The sequence below is a fragment of the Orycteropus afer genome, unplaced genomic scaffold, assembly GCF_000298275.1.
Source record: "Orycteropus afer afer isolate SDZICR_OR568_19922 unplaced genomic scaffold, OryAfe1.0 scaffold00113, whole genome shotgun sequence".
In the NCBI taxonomy this organism is placed as follows: domain Eukaryota; kingdom Metazoa; phylum Chordata; class Mammalia; order Tubulidentata; family Orycteropodidae; genus Orycteropus; species Orycteropus afer.
Window position 1 is genome coordinate 6,080,235 of NW_006921700.1, and position 20,081 is coordinate 6,100,315.

The following is a 20,081-nucleotide window of genomic DNA, read 5'->3' on the forward strand; positions in this document are numbered from 1 at the left end:
AGCCACTCCTCGGAAGGAAGGTTGGGCAATCCTACTTCCGTAGTGATACTGCCTCGGAAACCCAAGAAGGGGTCACTATGAGTCGGGGCCGACTCAACGGCAAACAACAACAACAACTACAGATAGATACACTACTTGGAGAGATCAATCATGAGAGAACAGAAGGGCAGTGTTTGCACAGGGAGACAGCTGGGGGGTGGGAGTGCATGGAAGGGAAGAACACAGGGAAGAGGTAACTACAGGGAGGAAGTGGGAAGAGAGCTGTTACATTGTGGGGAATTGCAGTCAATGATGTGAGACAAAATGCTCATGAGACAAAACTGCTGTACGGAAAATGAATTTTCTCTGTAAACTTTCACCCAAATCACAATAAAAATTAAAAAAAAAAAGTTTCCTTCCATGTATAAAGCTTTCCTTGACTTTTACGATAGTGGACTAACACAATAGTTGTCCTTCTGTGACTGACTGATTTCACTTCAGCTTAATGTCCTCCAAGTTCACTCACATTATGTAGTGTTTCATGGATTCTCCATTATTCTTCAGTGTTGCATAGTATTCCATTGTGTGTATCTACCAGTTTGCTTATCCATTCCTCCATTGATGGGCACTTAGGTTGTTTCCATCTCTTTGCTATTGTGAATAGTGCTGCAATGAACATGAGCGTGCATACATCTATTCGTGTCCTGGCTCTCACTTCTTTAGGATATATACTTAGTAATGGGACTGCTGGATCAAATGATATTTCTAATTCCAACATTTTAAGGAATCACCATACCGATTTCCACAGTGGTTGTATCATTGTACTGTCCCACCAGCAACGTTTGAGAGTCCCAATCTCTTGACATTCTCACCAGCATTTGTTATTTTCTGTCTTGTTAAACTCTGCTATTAATGCTGGGGTGAGATGGTATCTCATTGTTCTGACAGTTCAGTTTGGAACTGGTAAAAGGCTCTGGAAGACATGTCCCCAACAAGATGAAACTGATAAGATACCTGGTGCATATGAATGTATCAAGAGTTGATTCAGACAGCAAAGAGTTATGGATGAATTAGTGGGAGGAGAAGGTGAGATGGGAGAACAGGAAGGGAAAAGTGGATTCTTTTAATCAGGAAGTGAAAGCATCATATCACATTTTATGAATTCGGTTCAGCAATATTTACTGCCTGACAAGTGTAATGCCTGCCAAGAACCCTGCCTCCGATAAACAGAAAAGAGTAAGACAAAACCCCTGCTTATAAGTAACAAAAGGCATTAGGAAGTTTTGGCCTTGGGCTACAGGAATGTTGATCCTGTAATCTCCAAAGATAAAATAAGAGTTGATGTCAGACAGAGAGCCATAAAGGAGGAAAGAGTAAGTCTGAAGAGATGGCAGTGCTACCAGTGATGAACAGCTGCCATCCCTTGGACTGGCTCCTCCCTCTTGAAAAGGCAGAGACTGCAGAAGGAAAGTTCTTTTGTAGGGGCACTTTCTTCTTGGTCTCCCCACCCTGTCCAGAGCACCTCTCACTTAAAAGAAATGGCAGAATTCCCAGAATGCCCTGGGAAAATGGAGTCATGCCGAGGGAGGTGGGAAAACAATCCCTCACTATAGATGTCTATATTGATCAGCTAATGCCCTAAAGCAAGAGATTTACCTCAAAACTACTTGTGGGCGCAAAATAAGTGCAACTCTCTGACAGCCAGTCCTGATGAATGCACTTTTAATGACATCAATAATCATATAATCATACAGGGGAGGAAACAAAGGACAAATGGAATGTACCCAGGAATCATTCTTTATGCCAATATATTTATATTTAAAATTTTTTAACCTATGGTAACCAGAAAACACTCCCTGCAGCTCCTGCACTTTGATTTGAAACCTGGTTATTCTAATCGCATATCCCTTCTTGGTTCTTTGGTACTTCCATCACTTCAAAGGTCAAAAACAACCAGCAAGGCAGAGATATGTAACATATGTTAAACACAGTGAAAGCTAACAAGCTTCAGAGCCTGGCACACTGGACCTATGCCCAGTGCTGTGTAAAAGGTATGAGATGCTGCCTACTTGGACTACCTAGACAGATTATATGGGCCCTTCCTTGTAACTGAGATCCTGGGTCAAACCTTCAGGTCCCTGTGGGCTTGGGACTGTGGTCGCAGGGGACATCTAGCTCAACTGGCATAAAATACTACACAAAAACATTGTTCTACATCCTACTTTGGTAAGTAGCGACTGGGGTCTTAAAAGCTTGCAAGTGGCCCTCTTGATGCAACAATGGGTCTCTCCTTGTCCAGAGCAAAGAACAATGAAGAAAACCAAAGATGTATGGAAACAATTAGTCCAAGGGACTGACAGATCATGTGATCCTTAGCCTATATGACCATGAGACCAGAAGAACTAGATGGTGCCTGGCTACCACCATCAACCACTCGGAGGGGGATCGGTGCAGGAGATTCTGGATAGAGTGGGAGAACAATGTGAAACAAAACTCAAAATCATTAAAAAAAAGACCAGGTTTGCTGGTCTGATAGAGCCTGGTAAGAACCCTGAGACTATGGCCCCTAGCTCCCCTTGAGGTCTGGAACTGAATTCACTTCTGTGGCTTCTAGTCAAATAATAAGACAGGCATATGGGCTGAACATTTGCATCAGGTAGATACACCACTTGGAGCGATCAGTTGTAGGAGAACAGAAGGGCAGTGTTTGCACAGGGAGACAGCTGGAGGTGGGGGCAGGAGTGCATGGGAGGGAAGGACACAGGGAAGAGGTACCTACGGGGAGGAAGTGGGAAGAGAGCTGTTACATTGTGGGGAATTGCAGTCAATGACATGAGACAAAATGTGTATGAATGGTGTGGAAAATGAATTTGCTCTGTAAACTTTCACCCAAATTACAATGAAAATTTAACAAAAAAAAGGTACCTCAGGTCCCTTCCTAAGCCCCTTGGCCTATCTCCCCTGTTAAACCATGTGGTTCCTGGGGCAGACATCATTCCAAATTGTACAGAATTTGGAAACAAAACATAATTCTAGTTTATTCATGTAGTAGTTAACATACATTAAGTTTAAACTATCTTAGCACGGTAGCAATCACAACCTTTAGTTTCATAAGCAAAGTCTTTGCAGTCCATAACCAACAAGAAGTAAGTGATATGACAATTCTTGAACAGCAGATTAAGGAAGTGTACTATCTTTAGTAGATGATGGGGAGCCAATGAATAAAGCACTGACGGCTCCTTTGCCTCCTAGAGAGAGCCATGCAAAAGCTGACCCCTACCTCCATTTCCCACCAGGACTAAACTGGTCTACTCATCATTCCCTGAACATGCCTGTTTTCATTCTCTAGTGCTGCTCTAACAGAAAATACCACAGGTGGGTGGCTTTGACAAACAAGGATTTATTCTCGTACAGTTTTGGAAGCTAGAAGAACGAGTTCGAGGTGCCAGCTCTAGGGGCTGGGGAAGGCCCCTCGACCTTGGGTTTCAGCTCTACCGCTTGCTGCTGGCCCACTGAAGCTGGAAGCATCTCTTAACTCAGACAGCTGCTGGCTGCTGAGACTGACAAACCCAAGGTTGACAAGTCAAATGGCACAGTCCCAAGATTATCAAGCAACATGGAAAGCCACTAGTTCAAGTCCAGAAATAGTTCCAAGATCGGCAGGCTATTGAATGAAGACTCAGCTACATGCAGGGTCCAAGCATGTCAAAAAGCTCAAGACCTTTCTCAAAACATCTTCTTATATACTGGCAGCAGAACACAGCCCTAAGGCAGCTACTCAGCTGCTCACAGTAGAGTCCACCATGGAGTTGATCACCAATCTCATCAAGGGGAATAAGTAAGTACATCCAGCTGCCCAGCTACTCAAAACCAGGCCCAGGCAAGCTGACACATAACCTTAACTACCACAATATCTTGTGCCATCCTAGTAATGAGTATCCACTCTGGTCATTTATGTCATGTGGAACTTCTATTTTGTCTATCAAAAGTCAAGTCATTTTCAGAGGCCAATTTAAGTGTACTCCATTCCAAAAAGGCTTTTAAAAAATATATCTGAGGTTGTCTTTCTTCCCTGTACAATTCTACTCCACTTGTTGTTTGTTGGGAGCTCTGGTGATGTAATGTGTAAGGCATTTGACTGCTAACCAGAAGGTTGGTGGTTCAAACCCACCAGCCACTCCTTGGAAGGAAGACTGGGCGATCTACTTCTGTAGAGATACCACCTTGGAAAACCAAGGAGGGATTGCTATGAGTTAAATTGACTCGATGGCAGTGAGTTTGGTTTTTGGTTTTGTTGTCTGTATAACACATTTCCTTCCTGGTTGTATCAGAATCAACCATAAACTGCATGTCAAGGAGCATGGACTTGATATTATTACATGGGATATTGAAATTTTGAATGGAGAGAAGCAATTTCAAACAAAGCAGTTTCACAACTGGTAGGCATAAAAATACTACGAAAGATAAAAAGCGTGCAAGCATGACTAAATGCAGTTACAATGAAAGATGCAACCAAGAGGTCAGGCAAGTTAATGTATACCAAAGGGCCTTCCAATGGAACAATGGTCTTGTGAGATGCTCTTTGAGGAAAGGATTCTGGGGTCATGTAATGTGGAAAGTCCTGTTTTATTCCATCTTTTCTTGGAGAGTCACCACACACAATAACATCTTAAAGACTTGAAGACTTGCTATGGGAAAAGCAGTTGAATAGTCTTTAACTCAGTATCTCTTAAACTCCTGTTTTTTGCATCTAGACAGGGCACACCAACCTTAGAGAAATGTCGATTGGGAGGAAGGGTAGTGATAGTCAAGGCATGAGGCCAAAGGATAGGATTGCAGGGAGTACAACTTCTCCCAGAGCCCAGGGGTGTATGTGTTTACTACGGAGAGAACTGGGGCTGTGTCTGCTGATCTCCTCCATCACCTCCTTACATTTCCACAGAAATGTCATGCCAGAGAGGAGAGAGTTCATAAGGGGAGAAGTAATTTTACATAAGTGATAAACAGACAGCCAGGTTAGTAAGTGCCCCAAAACCAAAAACCCAATCCCACTGCCATCAAGTCAATTCTGACTCATGGAGATGCCACAAGGCATAGAACAGAACTTCTTCATGGGGTTTTCTTGGCTGCAGTCTTTATGCAAGCAGATCACCAGGACTTTCTTCCATGGTACCGCTGGGTGAGTTCAAACTGCCAGCCTTTAGCTCGTAGTCAAGTGCAAACCACCTGCACCACCAGGGTACCTACAATTACCCCGAGGGGTGTTCCAAATGTGGCTCCGTGTTTAGTGAGTAAGTAGAAGTCATGATGTGATGACACAGGGGAGTCACTGCCTATGGACAATTCCTTTTCCACACAGTTTTTCCAAAACAAATCGAGGTATTTCATTCCTAGCGCAATAATTTCCTGAGTCTTATACTTTATTCTGAATGTTAAGTGTTTTGGTTTTGTTTTTAATCCAGAGCTGGCTCATACCAGTTGTCTGACTGTTTCAATGTGCATTACACATACAGTCTTCACACCTTATCTGTACAAACTACTATCAAGTTAAATAGACATCTAAAGATGGCATTTGCCTTAATGGCCCTGTTCAGTATCTTGTTTCCCTCTGGATTCCTAGGCCTGAGTGTGTGATGTTCAACAATCGAGGCGGGTTAAATTAGCCCTAATTGTGCTCGCTAAACATTTCTTACATGGCTACTACTTAAAGTGGTAATACTAAAGATGCAACATTTGTTATTCCTCTCATGGTTATATAGACATCAAATGACACAGATGAGCTGTTATTCCTTGCTTCCTTCTAGTCCTCTCTGTGATGCTTTAGACTAAGAAGGCGCTCCTCGGAGAAATGCTGACTAAACACAGACACTGCCCATCACTCTATGCTGAACAGGGGAACAGACTGCCCCTTTGAGGTGGACTGAATGTGTCTAGGGAATGCCTAGTGCCCTGAAAGATGCTATAGATGAGAAACACCACTAACTATAAAGAATTTCCACTGGGATTTTAGGACTGGGTTTTGACATAGACTGGTATGATTTAGTTCCCCCAAAAGGATAGACTGCTTGAATCAGGTAAGTTTATCCCCTCCTCTAAGGCCCTGAAGTAAAGAAAAAGTCTACCCCAAACTTCTCAATGAAAAATATAGTATTTCCTCAAACAAGGACTTTGGCAATAAGTAACTAAAAAACCATACTCACTGCCATCAAGCCAATTCCAATTCATAGTGAACCCCATTGGGTTTCCAAGGCTGTAATCTTCATGGAAGCAGACTGCCTCAACTTTGTTCCACAGAGTGGCTGGTAGGTTATAACTACTGACCTTTTGGTTAGCAGCCAAATGCTTTAACCACTACACCACCAGAGCTCCTTAATAAGTTACAAGGGAATTAAAAAAAAAAAAAAAATCTAAACCCTTTGATCCACTAATCCTACATCCAGAAATTTGTCCTAGAGAAATAATTAGAATGTAAAGATTTTTATGCAAGGATTTTCATTTCAGAATGACTCATAACAGAAGATGTGTGAGCACCATATGTATGTTCTACAGGAAAGGAATGATTAAATTATGGTATAGGCACATGTGAGTGTCTGGGGCTGCCATTACAAAATCCAATTTTCAAGGATTATTTAATAACATTGGAAATGTTCTTTCTCTGATGTTAAGTAATGAAAGCAGGGCACAAGTGGGAATATAAAATGTTACAACTTCTTTGGAGGGAAATTTGGCAATCTCTATCACAATTTCATGCACATTAACCCATGGACCCAGCAATTCTACTTCTAGGAAACAATCCCTAAGATACACAGAGTGACACATACACATTATTTTTTTTCCCTAAATTTTATTTAGTTTGTTGTTGTTGAGAATATGCACAACAAAGCATATACCAATTCAACAACATCCACATTATTTTTAATAGCAAAAGAATAAGAATAACTCAAATGCCCACTGTTAGGAGCCTGGTAGGGAAACTAGTGTAAGCACAAATGGAGCACTGTGCAGCTATGCAGGTAAAGAAGACGGCTTTGTGTGCTTCCTTGGAAAGATCTTCAGGCGATTTTGTTAGGAGAATAAAGCAAGATGCAGGAGAGTCTGTATATGGCACCTTTTGTATCAGAAACCACGTTCAGTTTAAAATAACAGTTTAAAAGGCCTTGAGAGGTTAGCTGTGGAACATGTGACGGGTTGTCTCTATTTAATGCCTGGAGTGTCCCTCCAATAGTCCAGTGATTCTCAATGGGGGGGTGACTTTGCCCTCCAGGGGACATCTGGCAATGCCTGGAAAGATTTTTTAGCCGTCACCATTCAGGGAGGAGATGCTACTGACTTCTAGTACGTGAAGGCCAGGATGCTGCTGAACATACTACAGTCACAAGACAACCCTCAACAGCACAGCATCAGCAACCCCAAAATGTTGATAAAGCCATTAAATTAAAAAAAAAAAATCTAATAGTCTTATAGCAAAGAAGCCATGAGATCATAAAATAAACCAAAACATACTCACTGCCATCGAGTAGATTCTGACTCATAGTGACCCCCATTGGGTTTCTGAGGCGACACATCTTTATGGAAGTAGATTACCTCATCTTCGTTCTCCAGAGTGGCTGGTGGGTTTGAACTGCCAACCTTCTGGTTAACAAATGCCTTAGCCAGTAGGCTACCCTCAGCCATCATGAGATCATAGTGATGGAAAAAAAGTGAGAAAGAGAAGGAGTAACAGAGAGAGAGAGAGATCTGACTTGCTGATCACCACTTACGGTTGCTAGGTCACCAACTCATGACTCTAAAAATCAGAGGGAAAGAGCCCTAATTTTTCTAGTATGAATTTTATTTCCAGGTAACCATTACATTGCTGATGTCAGATCAATCTTGGTTAAAAGCCAAGAAAGATGTTTACCTGCGTTTTAGTGACTATACAAAGGCATTCAACTGTGTGGATCATAACAAATTATGGATAACACTGAAAAGAATGGGAATTCCAGAATGCTTAATTGTGCTCTTGAAGAACCTGTATATACACCAAGAGGTAATCATTCAAACAAAACAAGGGGACACTGCATGGTTTAAAAATCAGGAAAGGTGTATGTCAGGGCTATATCCTTTCACCATACTTATTCAGTCTGTATGCTGAAACAATAACCCAAGAAGCTAGACTCTATGAAAAAGAGCATGGCATCAGTATTGGAGGAAGACTCACCTGCAGTGTGCAGATGACAGACCTTGCTTGCTGAAAAAGACTTGAAGCACTTACTGATGATGGTCAAAGACTATAGCCTTCAGTACAGAGTATACCTCAACATAAGAAATGGAAAATCCTCACAACTGGACCAATAAGCAACATAATGATAAATGGAGAGAATACTGAAGTTGTCAAAGATTTCATTTTACTTTGATCTACAATCAACACTCATGAAAGCTGTTGTTGTTGTTGTTATGTGCTGTCAAGTTGGACTCAACTCACAGCAACCCCCAGCAGTCAAGAAATCCAATGACACATTGCTTTGGGTAAATCTGCTGCAAAAGCTCTCTTTAAAGTGTAAAAGAGCAAAGTTGTCACTTTAAAGACCAAGGAGTGCCTGAGCCAAGCCATTGTATTTTCAACAGCCTCATATGCACGTGAGAGTTGGACAATGAATAAAGAAGACCAAAGAAGAATTGATGTATTTGAATTGTGGTGCTGGCAATGACTAATCAATGTACCATGGACTGCTGGAAGACAAAACAGATCTGTCTTGGAGGAAGTACAGCCAGAATGCTCCTTAGAAGAGAGAATGGCCAGACTTCGCCCCTTGTACTTTAGTCATGTTGTCAGAAGGGACCAGTCCCTGGAGAAGAATATCATGTTTGGTAAAGTAGAGGGTCAGCAAAAAGAGTGAAGACCCTCAATGAGATGGATTGACAAGTGGCTGCGATGATGGGCTCAAGCATGGCAACCATTATAGGATGGTGCAGGACCAGGCAGTGTTTTGCTCTGTTGTACTTGGGGTTGCTATGAGTCAGAACCAACTTAACAGCACTTAACAATAACAATAAATAGCCCTATTGCATGAGGAAAAGTTCTATTATAGGGAATAATTCCAACTATCAATCAAAAGGAAAGAATCTCATGCTTAATGAAGTATCTAGGGATTCCGGCAAAGATCATCAATAGATGCTAAAACCACGGATAGGACTTTACAGTGGCTGACTCTGACCAGGCTGACACATCTGAACACCTTAGTCAATTTTTGCATCACCAAAAGTGGGACAAGATATTATACATATCTGAATGTAACACATTTTGAAGTACACAGCATCACCTATGGAGTATTTTTTTCATAACAGTATATATTTATCCTGAATCTAATCATTCTAATTTTTAGTTTAGAGTAATTATAGGGGAAAGAAGAACAAAATAAATACTATCATGAGGCTACAATGAGACAAATTCGGAAAGTTTAAAGATTCTACAGGATAATCTTAGTAGCTTCTTTGAGAGGTCAATGACAAGTTGGGGTAAAAATGAGGGTGTTTGTTCTGGGTCAAAAGAGACTAGAACAACCAATTAAAACGTGCAGACTTTGTTTAGATATTGATTCAATAAATTACTTGTAAAAAGACTTTTTTAAAAAATATATGGGAAATGTGAATGCATATAAGGTATTAGATGATACCAGAAGGCTGCGGTTCAAACCCATCAGCCACTCCTCGGAAGGAAGGTTGGGCAATCCTACTTCCATAGTGATACTGCCTCGGAAACCCAAGGAGGGGTCGCTATGAGTCGGGGCTGACTCGACGGCAAACAACAACAACAACAACAAGAATTTATCATTAATTTTATTGGGGGTTGTTTTAAAAAATGGCATGGTAAGGATGTCTGACCTCCTCTAACTTCACAATGGGGAAGGAGAATCAAGATCAATAACCCAAAGCTGATTCCTATGAGGTAGAAGTCAGACATACCTCCTCTCTCCAACCTTTTTTTTTTTTTTTTTAATCAATTCTGACACCAACCATCCCTTTCACTCTACTTCTCTGCTGCAGTCAATAATTCACTGCAATGGCCACACAGAATTCTCAGGTATGGAGTTTATTAGGGAAGTAACAGGTTACAATTCAGGATCAGGAATGATTCAGGATACAGTTCTTTGGTCAGGACAGCTTCTTGGTCATGACCATAGGTAGGCCTCTCCCTGGCCCTCAGCCTCTTGGCCCCTCACACCTCTTGGGCCAGCCTGGCCTCTACCCTCTTGGGCAGGTAGAACAGAGCTGTTTAGGTGACACCAACAAGGGCCCAGTGGTGACACCAACAAGGGCCCAGATGCCTATTCCACCAGTAAGCCTGGCCCAAAGCTGCTCAACTCTTGCTCTCTGGTCCAGGAAGCACGCCACATCATCTCCTGCCAGTCTCCTGGTTCTGCTGCTGCTAGTTCTCTGCTGCACTTGCCACCACGTCTCGTCACCTTGTACTGTCTCCAGTGTTATAGATCTCTGTATCCTGGGTCTAGGAGATTCTCAGCACAGGGACTCAAGGTCCAAAGGACATGCTCCATTCCTGGCTCTTCTTTCTTGGTGGTAGTGGGGGTCCCCCCTTTGTGCTTCTGAAATAGCTCATTTTAAGCCTAGAGGGATGGCAAAACTGACCAATCCCCTTATTAGGATTCCATATACTTTATTGGCATGGCCCGACCCCACAAGGATGCCATACACCTTATTTGTATTATTAGCAGGCTATCCAGTTCCCATGGTGAACCAAACACCTTATTTGCATAGTCCTGCCCAATCTTTTGGTGGGAGTTACCAGACTATGGTTAGAAAGGCCATATAAAAGTGATCCATTATACCACAGGGATGATAAGGGAAATGTGTTAATATAAGAAAATGTCATTTTTTAAAGATGTATCCTGAAGAATATATATGACAAATGACATGCTAATCTGCAATGTGCTTAAAGATACTATTCTTTAGTGTGTGTTTGGAATTTTTCATATTAAAAAGTGTTTTTTTTTTTTTTTTTAATCCTAGCAATGCTCAAGGATATAATTATATAAGGCCATATTGGTTCCAAGGTGCACTGTAACAATGTAATCTGTGACGTAAAAGAACAAAAGGACATGTGTGTTGCCTAATTGACATGTTGAGAGGCAATTCTTTTGAAAAAGCCCTTCTAAGCTTCTTTAAATTTTGTTTGTTTACTTTTTTCCCCTCTCTAAACTACTTTTTCTTTTTAATTGTGACGAAATACATATAACAAAACATTTATCATTTCAACCATTTTTGTGTGTACAATTCAGTGACATTAATTACATTCACCATATGGTGCAACCATCACCATTATTCATTTCCAGATTCGTTCATCACCCAGAACAGAAACTCAGTGCCTCTGAAAGGATAACTCCCCATGGCCTCCCACCATCCGTGGTAAAACACAAACAAGCTTCGGTCTATGCACTCACCTATCCCAGACATTCTGTACAAGTGCAGTCATAGAGTATTTGTCCTTTTGTGTCTGACTTATTTCACTCAGCACATTTTTAAGGCCCATCCATGTCACAGTATGTATTAGAACCACTATATTTCTGGCTTACCAAGAGTAGATCAACTTAGGAAAACTGAGGCAGCACTATAGAAAACGTGAGGGTCTTCTAGGGGCACAGAGCCTCCCAGACCCATGCAAAAAGCGTTACAGTTTTCACATATGCTCCCTAGCCGGCTGTCACAGGGACCTGGGAAATGAGGGAAGTGGTCATGATCCACCCTGTTTCTAAGGGATGAAGGAACCCAGACTCCTCCCTAAAGGTTCCACGATCACATTTAAATGATGGTTCTGTTCACACTTTGCTTTAGTTTTTTTGTAAATACCTGTATCTTCAAAATGTATATGCTGATCCTATAAGTTTGAGAGGAGGTAAAGTCAGGTTTAAATTATATTTGAAATAACAGATCACACATGAATGTCATGAATTCTTTCCAATGACAGGAACCCCAGTGATAAACATTCAATACAAGAGTTTCTTGGGGGGATACAGCCGCAAGACCCACTCTGTTACAAATCTCCTATTGGCCTGGTTAGGTCAATTAACCTCTCTTGGTCTTGGTTCCTTCTGAAAATGGCAGGAGCAGCGGTTCCTCCTTGTCTCCTACCTGACCTCTGACGCAAAGGAAATAATGTAGGTGACAATATTCTTAGAACATAAAGGGATTACAGTTACTTTTTTAAAATATATTCTCCAAGTAGATGTTTTTCCCTAGTCGTAATCTCTTATTTCCCAATTCCACTTCTAGAATTGTTCTTAAGCCACTCGGGATACAGTTTGAATAAAAGACTCCAAGAGTAGGTTATATTTTCAATTAGATATTTCTCTTCTTATTTACTGGGCAACATGAAAAGAAAGATTTTCCTCTGAAAAAAATTTAACAGTGATAAAATCCAAATATTTTATTTCTGGCATATTCTTTAAGTCCTGGAGAGTTTAAGCATTTTATAGTTCTGTGCTAAAGCCCTGCTTACCTGAAACACAGTAAATAATTTGGCTTTAAACTCACAATGTCCATTTTAAATATTGTCAATGGTAGCCCAGGATGGGCTCTATTAAGGCAGAGCCTTTCATGGTACAGATAGCAAGGATTGGGGACTTGAACAGCAAAGCCTTCAAATTAATCTTCTGGGACTAGAACCAAAAAAGGCTTTGCCTGAAGTGGTCAATACAAAAGCTTCATCTGTACTTAGTGGCTCATGAAAATGCATTCAGAATGCGCTCTCTTGATCTCTTACCATGGCAGGTTAGAGGCTGCTAAGACAAACACGAGATCTTCGGAGCGAGCCAGCCCATCCATCTGCACCAGTAGCTCTGTCTTCATCCGAAGGCTCCCCTCATGTTCTCCCCTGCAAAGAGACAAGGAGATGCCATTCTCCCAAGTGGCACAGCCTCCTCTTTCATGGCCTACCCTGGAACTCCTAACAGTAACTGCAGGGGCTGTTCCCTTCTGACAGCTCATCCCCTCCCCTGCCTCATTCTGAGAAGCCGCTAGTACTAGAGTTAGAGTTAGAGAAAAGAAACAATTAGGCCTTGTTTTCACATAGAGAGTATTAGAAAAGAAGTGAATGGATAGAATGCTTGGATTTAATAGAAAGCCAAAGGTTGGTTGTGAAGTATAAAACAAGTGAAGTGTATGTGGTGCCACTGGGTCTACCGGCGACATTATTTACCCTTTTAAATAAAGGCATAATTCAGAATAATCCCCTTCATTTACACAGCATGCATTAAAGGACCTTCACATACACTATTTCATGTAGTGTAACTTATGGATCTAAGTTGCTCAGGAAGAACAATGAACCACTACAAGGAGTCTGTTCCATGCTCTCCTAATAAGAGGCAAGATAATGACATGGAAACCACCCTTTCCTTTCATTGGCAGACTGCAGTCAGCTTTCTGTGAAAATCCATGCTCCAAGCACTGCACCATCAAAACCAAAGACCTTGCCACCAAAACAGAGTTCACTGTAAGAACCTGAACTATCCAAAGTGGCTCTAAACACTCTCCACATTTCACAGACTCTCTTCCTCTCCACTTATGTAGAATAACTAGAAGTACAGAAATTGCTTTTCTTGGACAACATGACATTCAGCTTATCTCTGCATGTGCGTGGTGGCAACCCAAATAGGATGTTTTTTTTCAGTGGAACTAGGAACCATGCGCTTTACTCTGAATCATGGTGTTACACTGGTTAAAGCGTTCAGCAGCTAACCAGAACGTCAGATGTTAGAACCCGCCAGCTCACTCTGCAGGAACTGCTTCCATACAGATTTGTTGTTGGTGCTGTTAGGTGCCATCGAGTCATCTCCGGCTCATAGCGACCCTATGCGCAGCAGAACGAACACTGCCCAGTCTTGTGCCAGCTTCATGATCCTTGCTATACCTGAGCCCACCATTGCAGCTGTGTCTGTCCATCTCATTGAGATTTACAGCCTTGGAAACCTTATGGGGCAGTTCTACTCTGTCCTATAGAGCCACTATGAGTCAGAATCACCTTGATGGCAATGGTTTTATTTTTGGGTTGTTATTGTTTTATGCCCTTTACTAAAGGAGCCCTGGTGCTGCAATGGGTAACCATGCAGTTGCTAACCAACAGGTCCGTGGTTCAAACCCACCAGCCATCCATGGGAGAAAAGACCTGATGATCTGCACCCAAAAAGATCACAGCCTGGAAAACCCTATGGGGCAGTTCTACTCTGTCTAATAGGGTTGCTATGACTCAGAATTGACTCAACAGCACATAACAACAACAACATAGCCCTTACTACCTATGGGCCTGGTTTTGAGTGGCTGGGCGTTATTATGTGCTGTGGAGTCATACCCGACTCACAGTGACCCCTCCTTGGGTTTCTGAGGCAGTATCACTACAGAAGTAAATTGCCCAACCTTCCTTCCAAGGAGTGGCTGGGCAGCTGGATGTAATTCCCCATGATGAGATTGATAATCAGCTCCATGGTGGACTCTACTGTGAGAAGCTGAGTAGCTGCCTTGGGGATGTGTCTACTTCCGGTATATAAGAAGCAGCATTGAGAAAGGTCTCTGCAGCTTTTAGGCACACGTGGATCCTGCATTTGGTTGAGTCATCAGTGAGTGGCCTGCCATGTTGTCTGCTAATCTTTGGACTGTCTCTGGACTTGAACTAGTGGCCTGCCATGTTGTCTAATAATCTTGGGACTGTGCCATTTTACTTGACCACCTTGGGTTTGTCAGTCTCAGCAGCCAGCAGATGCCTGAGTTAAGAGATGCCTCCAGCTTCAGTGGGCCAGGAACAAGAGGCAGAGCTGGGGCCCAAGGTCGAGGGGCTTTCACCCAACACCTAGATCTGACACCTTGAACTTGGACTTCTAGCCTCCAAAACTGTAAGAGAATAAATCCCTGTTTGTTCAAGTCATCTACACCTGTGGTGTGTCTGTTAAAGTGGCACAAGAGAACCAAAACACTACCTAACTACATGTTCCTAAGAGATTTAGGATAGCATTTATCCATAATTATTACTCTTTTAACATCCTATGACCCAAGAAGTCTTCAGAACACCTGCCCTTATCCCCTGATCCTTTGATGGCTCTGGTTTGAGAGTTTAAGATCCAGACAAGGAAACTGGCATTCAGCACAAAACCTGGCAAACCATGGCCAATAGAGGGAGAGTTTCCAAACCAGCCCAATCAAGCCTCTGAGTTTAAAACCCAGGGGATGGAAACCCATCAGGTGCATGTCAGAACAAGTGCTGAGGCAGGTGAGGGATGCCTGTCTGTGCCGAGGGCACAGCCACAGCAATGGTGCAGAGTTCTCAGCTGGACGCTGCCTGGTCAGGCCCAGCACCAAGAGAGACAGGCATGGTGCTCTGCCTGGGGCTGGCCAGCTCCAGCAAAGCCACAGAACCTGTACCATTTCAATCAGTTGCATGAATCCCATATCACATGGGTGCATCTTAATGGTGGCTTTTCCCTTCAGGGAAAATGGTTCTCAATGAATAAGAGTTCATAAATTATATTCCAGTTATATTCCCAACAAACTAATTATTTGCTTTTATTATTACTAGTTCTGCCTTGATGATAGACCATTAGAAGCCATTAATAAATGCAGCTGTGTTGAGAGTACCCAGTGATCTGTTTTTCCAGCTGGGGTGCCAAGTTTGGTAAAGAGCTTCAAGGGAAAATTCCTCTGCTCAAGACAGGAAGCAGTTCTTTGAAAAAGAAAGACAAAACAACAAAACCCTCTGCCTTCGGGGAGCACAAACAAAAGGCTCATTCTAGTCTGAGAAGTGTTCTTTCCCGCCGGGGATGGGGACGTTAGCAGACACTTAATCTTTAGGATAATATATGTGGTGTATTTAAAATTGGACATGCTCAGCCACAACCTGATGTCACAGAGAACATGGTGGCTTCCCTGGCCTCACACCCCAGCAAGGACTACCTCACAGGAGTGAAATACAGACCCGGCCCTTTACAGTGGCTAAGCAGGCAAGCCCCACTCTCCACAGGCAGCTCTCTGGCTCCAGGGGAAGCAGTCGGAGGCGGCTATTTTGAGCCAATGGCACTGTTATGGCAGACTGGGACCTTGGGGCTGGGTGATCTTCAGGCCTGAAAACCACTCTGTGGGGAAGAGGGGAGGGAGGATGACATTTCCTCCGGTTATAAAAACTACTTAAATCAGCTATTCAGTTAACAGGATCTAATTTAAAGACCTTTCCATGTGTCTGCAGAAAATTTGTGGGCTTATTAATAGGCTCATTCTGCTGGTAAATGTCGATGGGCTTCCGACCATCAAACACACTTACAAGAGGGGAGAAATGATGACCAAAAAAAACCTGTCTGTTACCCAGGAGCCATGCCTCTCTGACTCATCACCGACTCCAGCTCGTCCAGGAAAATTGTGGAGGGGGCATGATAGCGGGCAAGTTCAAATAATACCTGGGTAGAGAAAAAGCAAGTTCATATACTTAAAGTCCTCAGATGCTCCCGGAGATTAAAAGCTTAGAATGAATGTAATATTAAGCATTTATGCTGCACTCTGTTATTTCACAATAACTTTATAATCATGACAATTATTCCTCCCTAGCACCACCCCATGGTGTTGGATGGGTCAATTATTTCCATTTATCACTATAGCCAGTGAGAGAGTAAGTGGTTGGTTCAAGGTTACTAATCTTAAATGGGAGAACCTAAGATAAAACCCATTCCCAAGCTTCGGGTGGTTAGTTAACCCTTGAGACATCCTGGCAATAACATATTCCATATGGACACAAATCCTCAGAATATGTAAAATCATTTGATGGTTTTCCCTTAACCTTTGGGGACAATGGGAGGGTTATTTTCAAAAGGAAGAATGACAGGGAAGGGATGGGGTTTCGATCGTGGGTGACAAGACTAAAAAAGAACTTTGCCCCCTCCTGCTCCCCAAGTTACTCCAGTCTCCACGCAACCCCAACGCTGCTGTTCCGTATACTCAGGTACTTGGAGCTAATTCCCTATTGAATAAGATGTTCCCTTTCAAAATACATATTAATAGAGCGAACAAGAACGGGAAGCAACTAGTAAGAGGACAGACATATAAAACAAAACGAAGAGCCCTAGAGGGAGATGTGGTAGTGATGGGAGGAGTGTAAAAACCTAAGCCTATTTTTTTAACCCTGAAATTGATCTCTTGGGCATCATATACAATTCTTCATTGGTTGATCTGAGAAAGCAGTAGAGATTTAGAAAAGAACAGAGGTTCTTTAATAGGCATAGGGGATTTATTCTCTGTTCCACTTAGCACTAGAGCAAAGCATCAAAGAACAAAAAGGAGAGGAAGGGCTCAGAAAAAGCCAGACTCTGGTTTTCACGAGCAGTAGCAGGCTAGCCCTGACAGGTCTCCCTGTCCCAGGGTAGGAACTTCCTCACCTTCACCATCACTTGCAGGTGTGGTGCATACTTGCTCATAGTTAAGCATTTTCCTTTCATAGAATCCTAGCTCATTAGCCCAAGAGTGTTGGCTCAGCCTGTCAACTAGGAGGCAGTGTCAATGCTGGGATACTCACCACAAATGCCCTTTAGGCACAATAACCAATTGCTGAGCAGTTGTTTCCAACTGATGGCAACCCCATGTAAGTTACAGAATTGTGCTCCATAGAGTTTTCAATAGCTACGTGGAGCAGTGCCTAAGGCATTTCACTGCTAACTAGAAGGTTAGCAGTTCAAACCCAGCAACCACTCTGCAGAAGACCAGGCAATCTCTACTTCCGTAAAGATTTACTGCCTCCGAAACCCAATGGGGTCACTATGAGTCAGAATCGATTCGATGGCAGTGAGTCTGGTTTGGTTTGGTTTTTATTTTTTGGAAGTGGATCACCAGGCCTTTCTCCCAAGGCACCCATGGATGTGCTTGAACCTCCAACCTTTTAGTTAGCAGTCGAGCATATTAACCATTTGGACCACCCAGGGACTCCTTTTAGGCATAAGAGAGACCACTTAATTAGAAGCACATTATTTTTCTTCTTTATCACAAAAAGAAAATCCTAAATACATCTGATGTTAGGGTGATTACATCAGCAGCAATCTTCTAATGAAAAATAGAATATTAGACCCTATATGTGTATAGTTTTTAAGGAGTTAAATGCAGAGAGACTAAGAAGCTCTACAAAGCCAAATATCAAGGAGAAACACATCTGAACCGCAGGTCTCCCTATTGCCTCAAAGTCAACTATCGACAGCAACAACATTGCCCATGTCACTGTTCTTTCCACTCCCAGAGAATATATAGAATCCTGGGTAAGTGCTTCTGGAAGCATTAGTCTAAAATTTTCAAAAGTACTTGGAGGAAGTTAAATCATACAACTTGGTGGGGGGAGGTTGTTGAAGGACGTAAGCATCAACAGGTGTGTGCATTTGCTAAAGAGACCACTCAACTATTCAATAGCGATCAGTCCCTAAGAGGCCTGAACATTAGGATGGGAGGGAGAAGCAAAACCCAAGGGTTCCCTATAAATAACTCTTTAATTGGAATAGAAAGAGAAACAAATGGTAGGAAAGCTTCTCTGATTTAGGGAAGGTCCTGAAGGGCTTTCTTTATCTGAAAGCTTCATAGTAGGAACTTGACAGCATGATCAAGATGTTCCTTCCAGGTGAGTGATTTTCATACAGTAATTCCAAGTGTCCAGAAAATAAGGAGAAAATACATTAATTTCTGAAAGGATATAAGATGACAACCTTCCACACAAATCACAATAAAAAGTTAAAAACCAAAAACAAAAACATGAAATCCTTCAAGGTTAGCAAAGGTGATCTATTTTCTTGTTGAACTATTAAAAAAAAAAAAAAATCCAAAATAAAAATGCATTCACAGAATAAAGAAATACAAATGTCTTCTAAATCTATAAAAAGATGTTCAAGTTCATTTAGAATTAAAAATATGCACATTCAAGTATGGAAATATTACTTTGCCCCATCAGATTGACAAAGATAAAACAAATATTTGCTGATACACTGTGTTGGCCATAGTATGGGGAAACAGATACACTCACACACTGTACATGGGAATGTAAAGTGGTATAATCCTGTTGGAAGGCAACTTGGTAATCAGCAGTGTTCATTCCCCTTGACCCAGCAGTTCTACTTCAAAGAATGTATCTGATACTAATACATGTCCAATGATATATGTATATCTAAAATTCATGCCTGTTTGTAATACAAGAAACTCGAAACAACATAAACATCCATTAAGAAAAGAACCAATTAAATACATTTTGGTACACTCGTGCAATAAAACATCATGTGGACATATTTAAAAAACATGTTCTTTCTATTTTTAATGGTGTAGAATAATATCCAAGTTTTATACGTACATGAAGAAAGCAACCAAAAACCAAACTCACTGCCATTGAGTCAAATCCGACTTATAGTGACCCCCACTGGGTTTCCAAAGCAGTAAATCTTTACGGAAGTAGATTGCCCCATCTTCTTTCCACAGAGTGGTTGGTGGGTTTGAACCACCAACCTTCTGGTTAGCAGTCAAATGCCTTAGGTGTTGTGCCATCAGACCTCCTTTGAAGAAAGGAAAAAGTCAATAAAAAGACAGAAGGAAGAAAAGACCAAAATGGATGTCAGAAAAGACTGAAACTTGCTCTTGAACATAGAGTAGCTAAAGTGAATGGAAGAAATGACAACATAAAAGAGTCAAACAGAATATTTCAAGAGCAGCTCAAGAAGACAAAGTCAATTATCATAATGGAATGTGCAAAGACCTAGAGTTAGAAAACCAAAAAGGAAGAACAGTTTCAGCATTTCTCAAGCTAAAAGAACTGAAGAAAAAAAAATTCAAGCTTCAAGTTGCAATATTGAAGGATTCTATGGGCAAAATATTGAATGATGCAGGAAGCATCAAAAGAAGATAGAAGGAATTACTACACAAAAAAAGAATTGGTCAACGTTCAACTATTTCAAGAGGTGGCATATGAGCAAGAACCAATGTTATTGAAGGAAGAAGTTGAAGGTGCGCTGAAAGAAAGGACAAAAAACAAGGCTCCAGGAATTGATGGAATACCCATTGTGTTGTTTCAACAAACAGATGCAGCACTGGAGGAACTTACTTATCTATGCCAAGTA

At 41.8% G+C, this 20,081-nt stretch overlaps 1 protein-coding gene across 1 annotated transcript in view; it reads right to left on the reverse strand.

Moving 5' to 3' along the window:
* KATNAL2 (katanin catalytic subunit A1 like 2) overlaps nt 1-20,081 on the reverse strand; it is a 57,335-nt gene that overhangs the window by 8,606 nt on the left and 28,648 nt on the right. Inside the window, exons 11-12 of the mRNA XM_007943835.1 lie at nt 16,318-16,409; nt 12,737-12,847 (exon numbers count right to left, since the gene is read on the reverse strand). Of these exons, the coding sequence (XP_007942026.1) occupies nt 12,737-12,847; nt 16,318-16,409 (203 nt within the window). The remainder of the gene's footprint in view (nt 1-12,736; nt 12,848-16,317; nt 16,410-20,081) is intronic.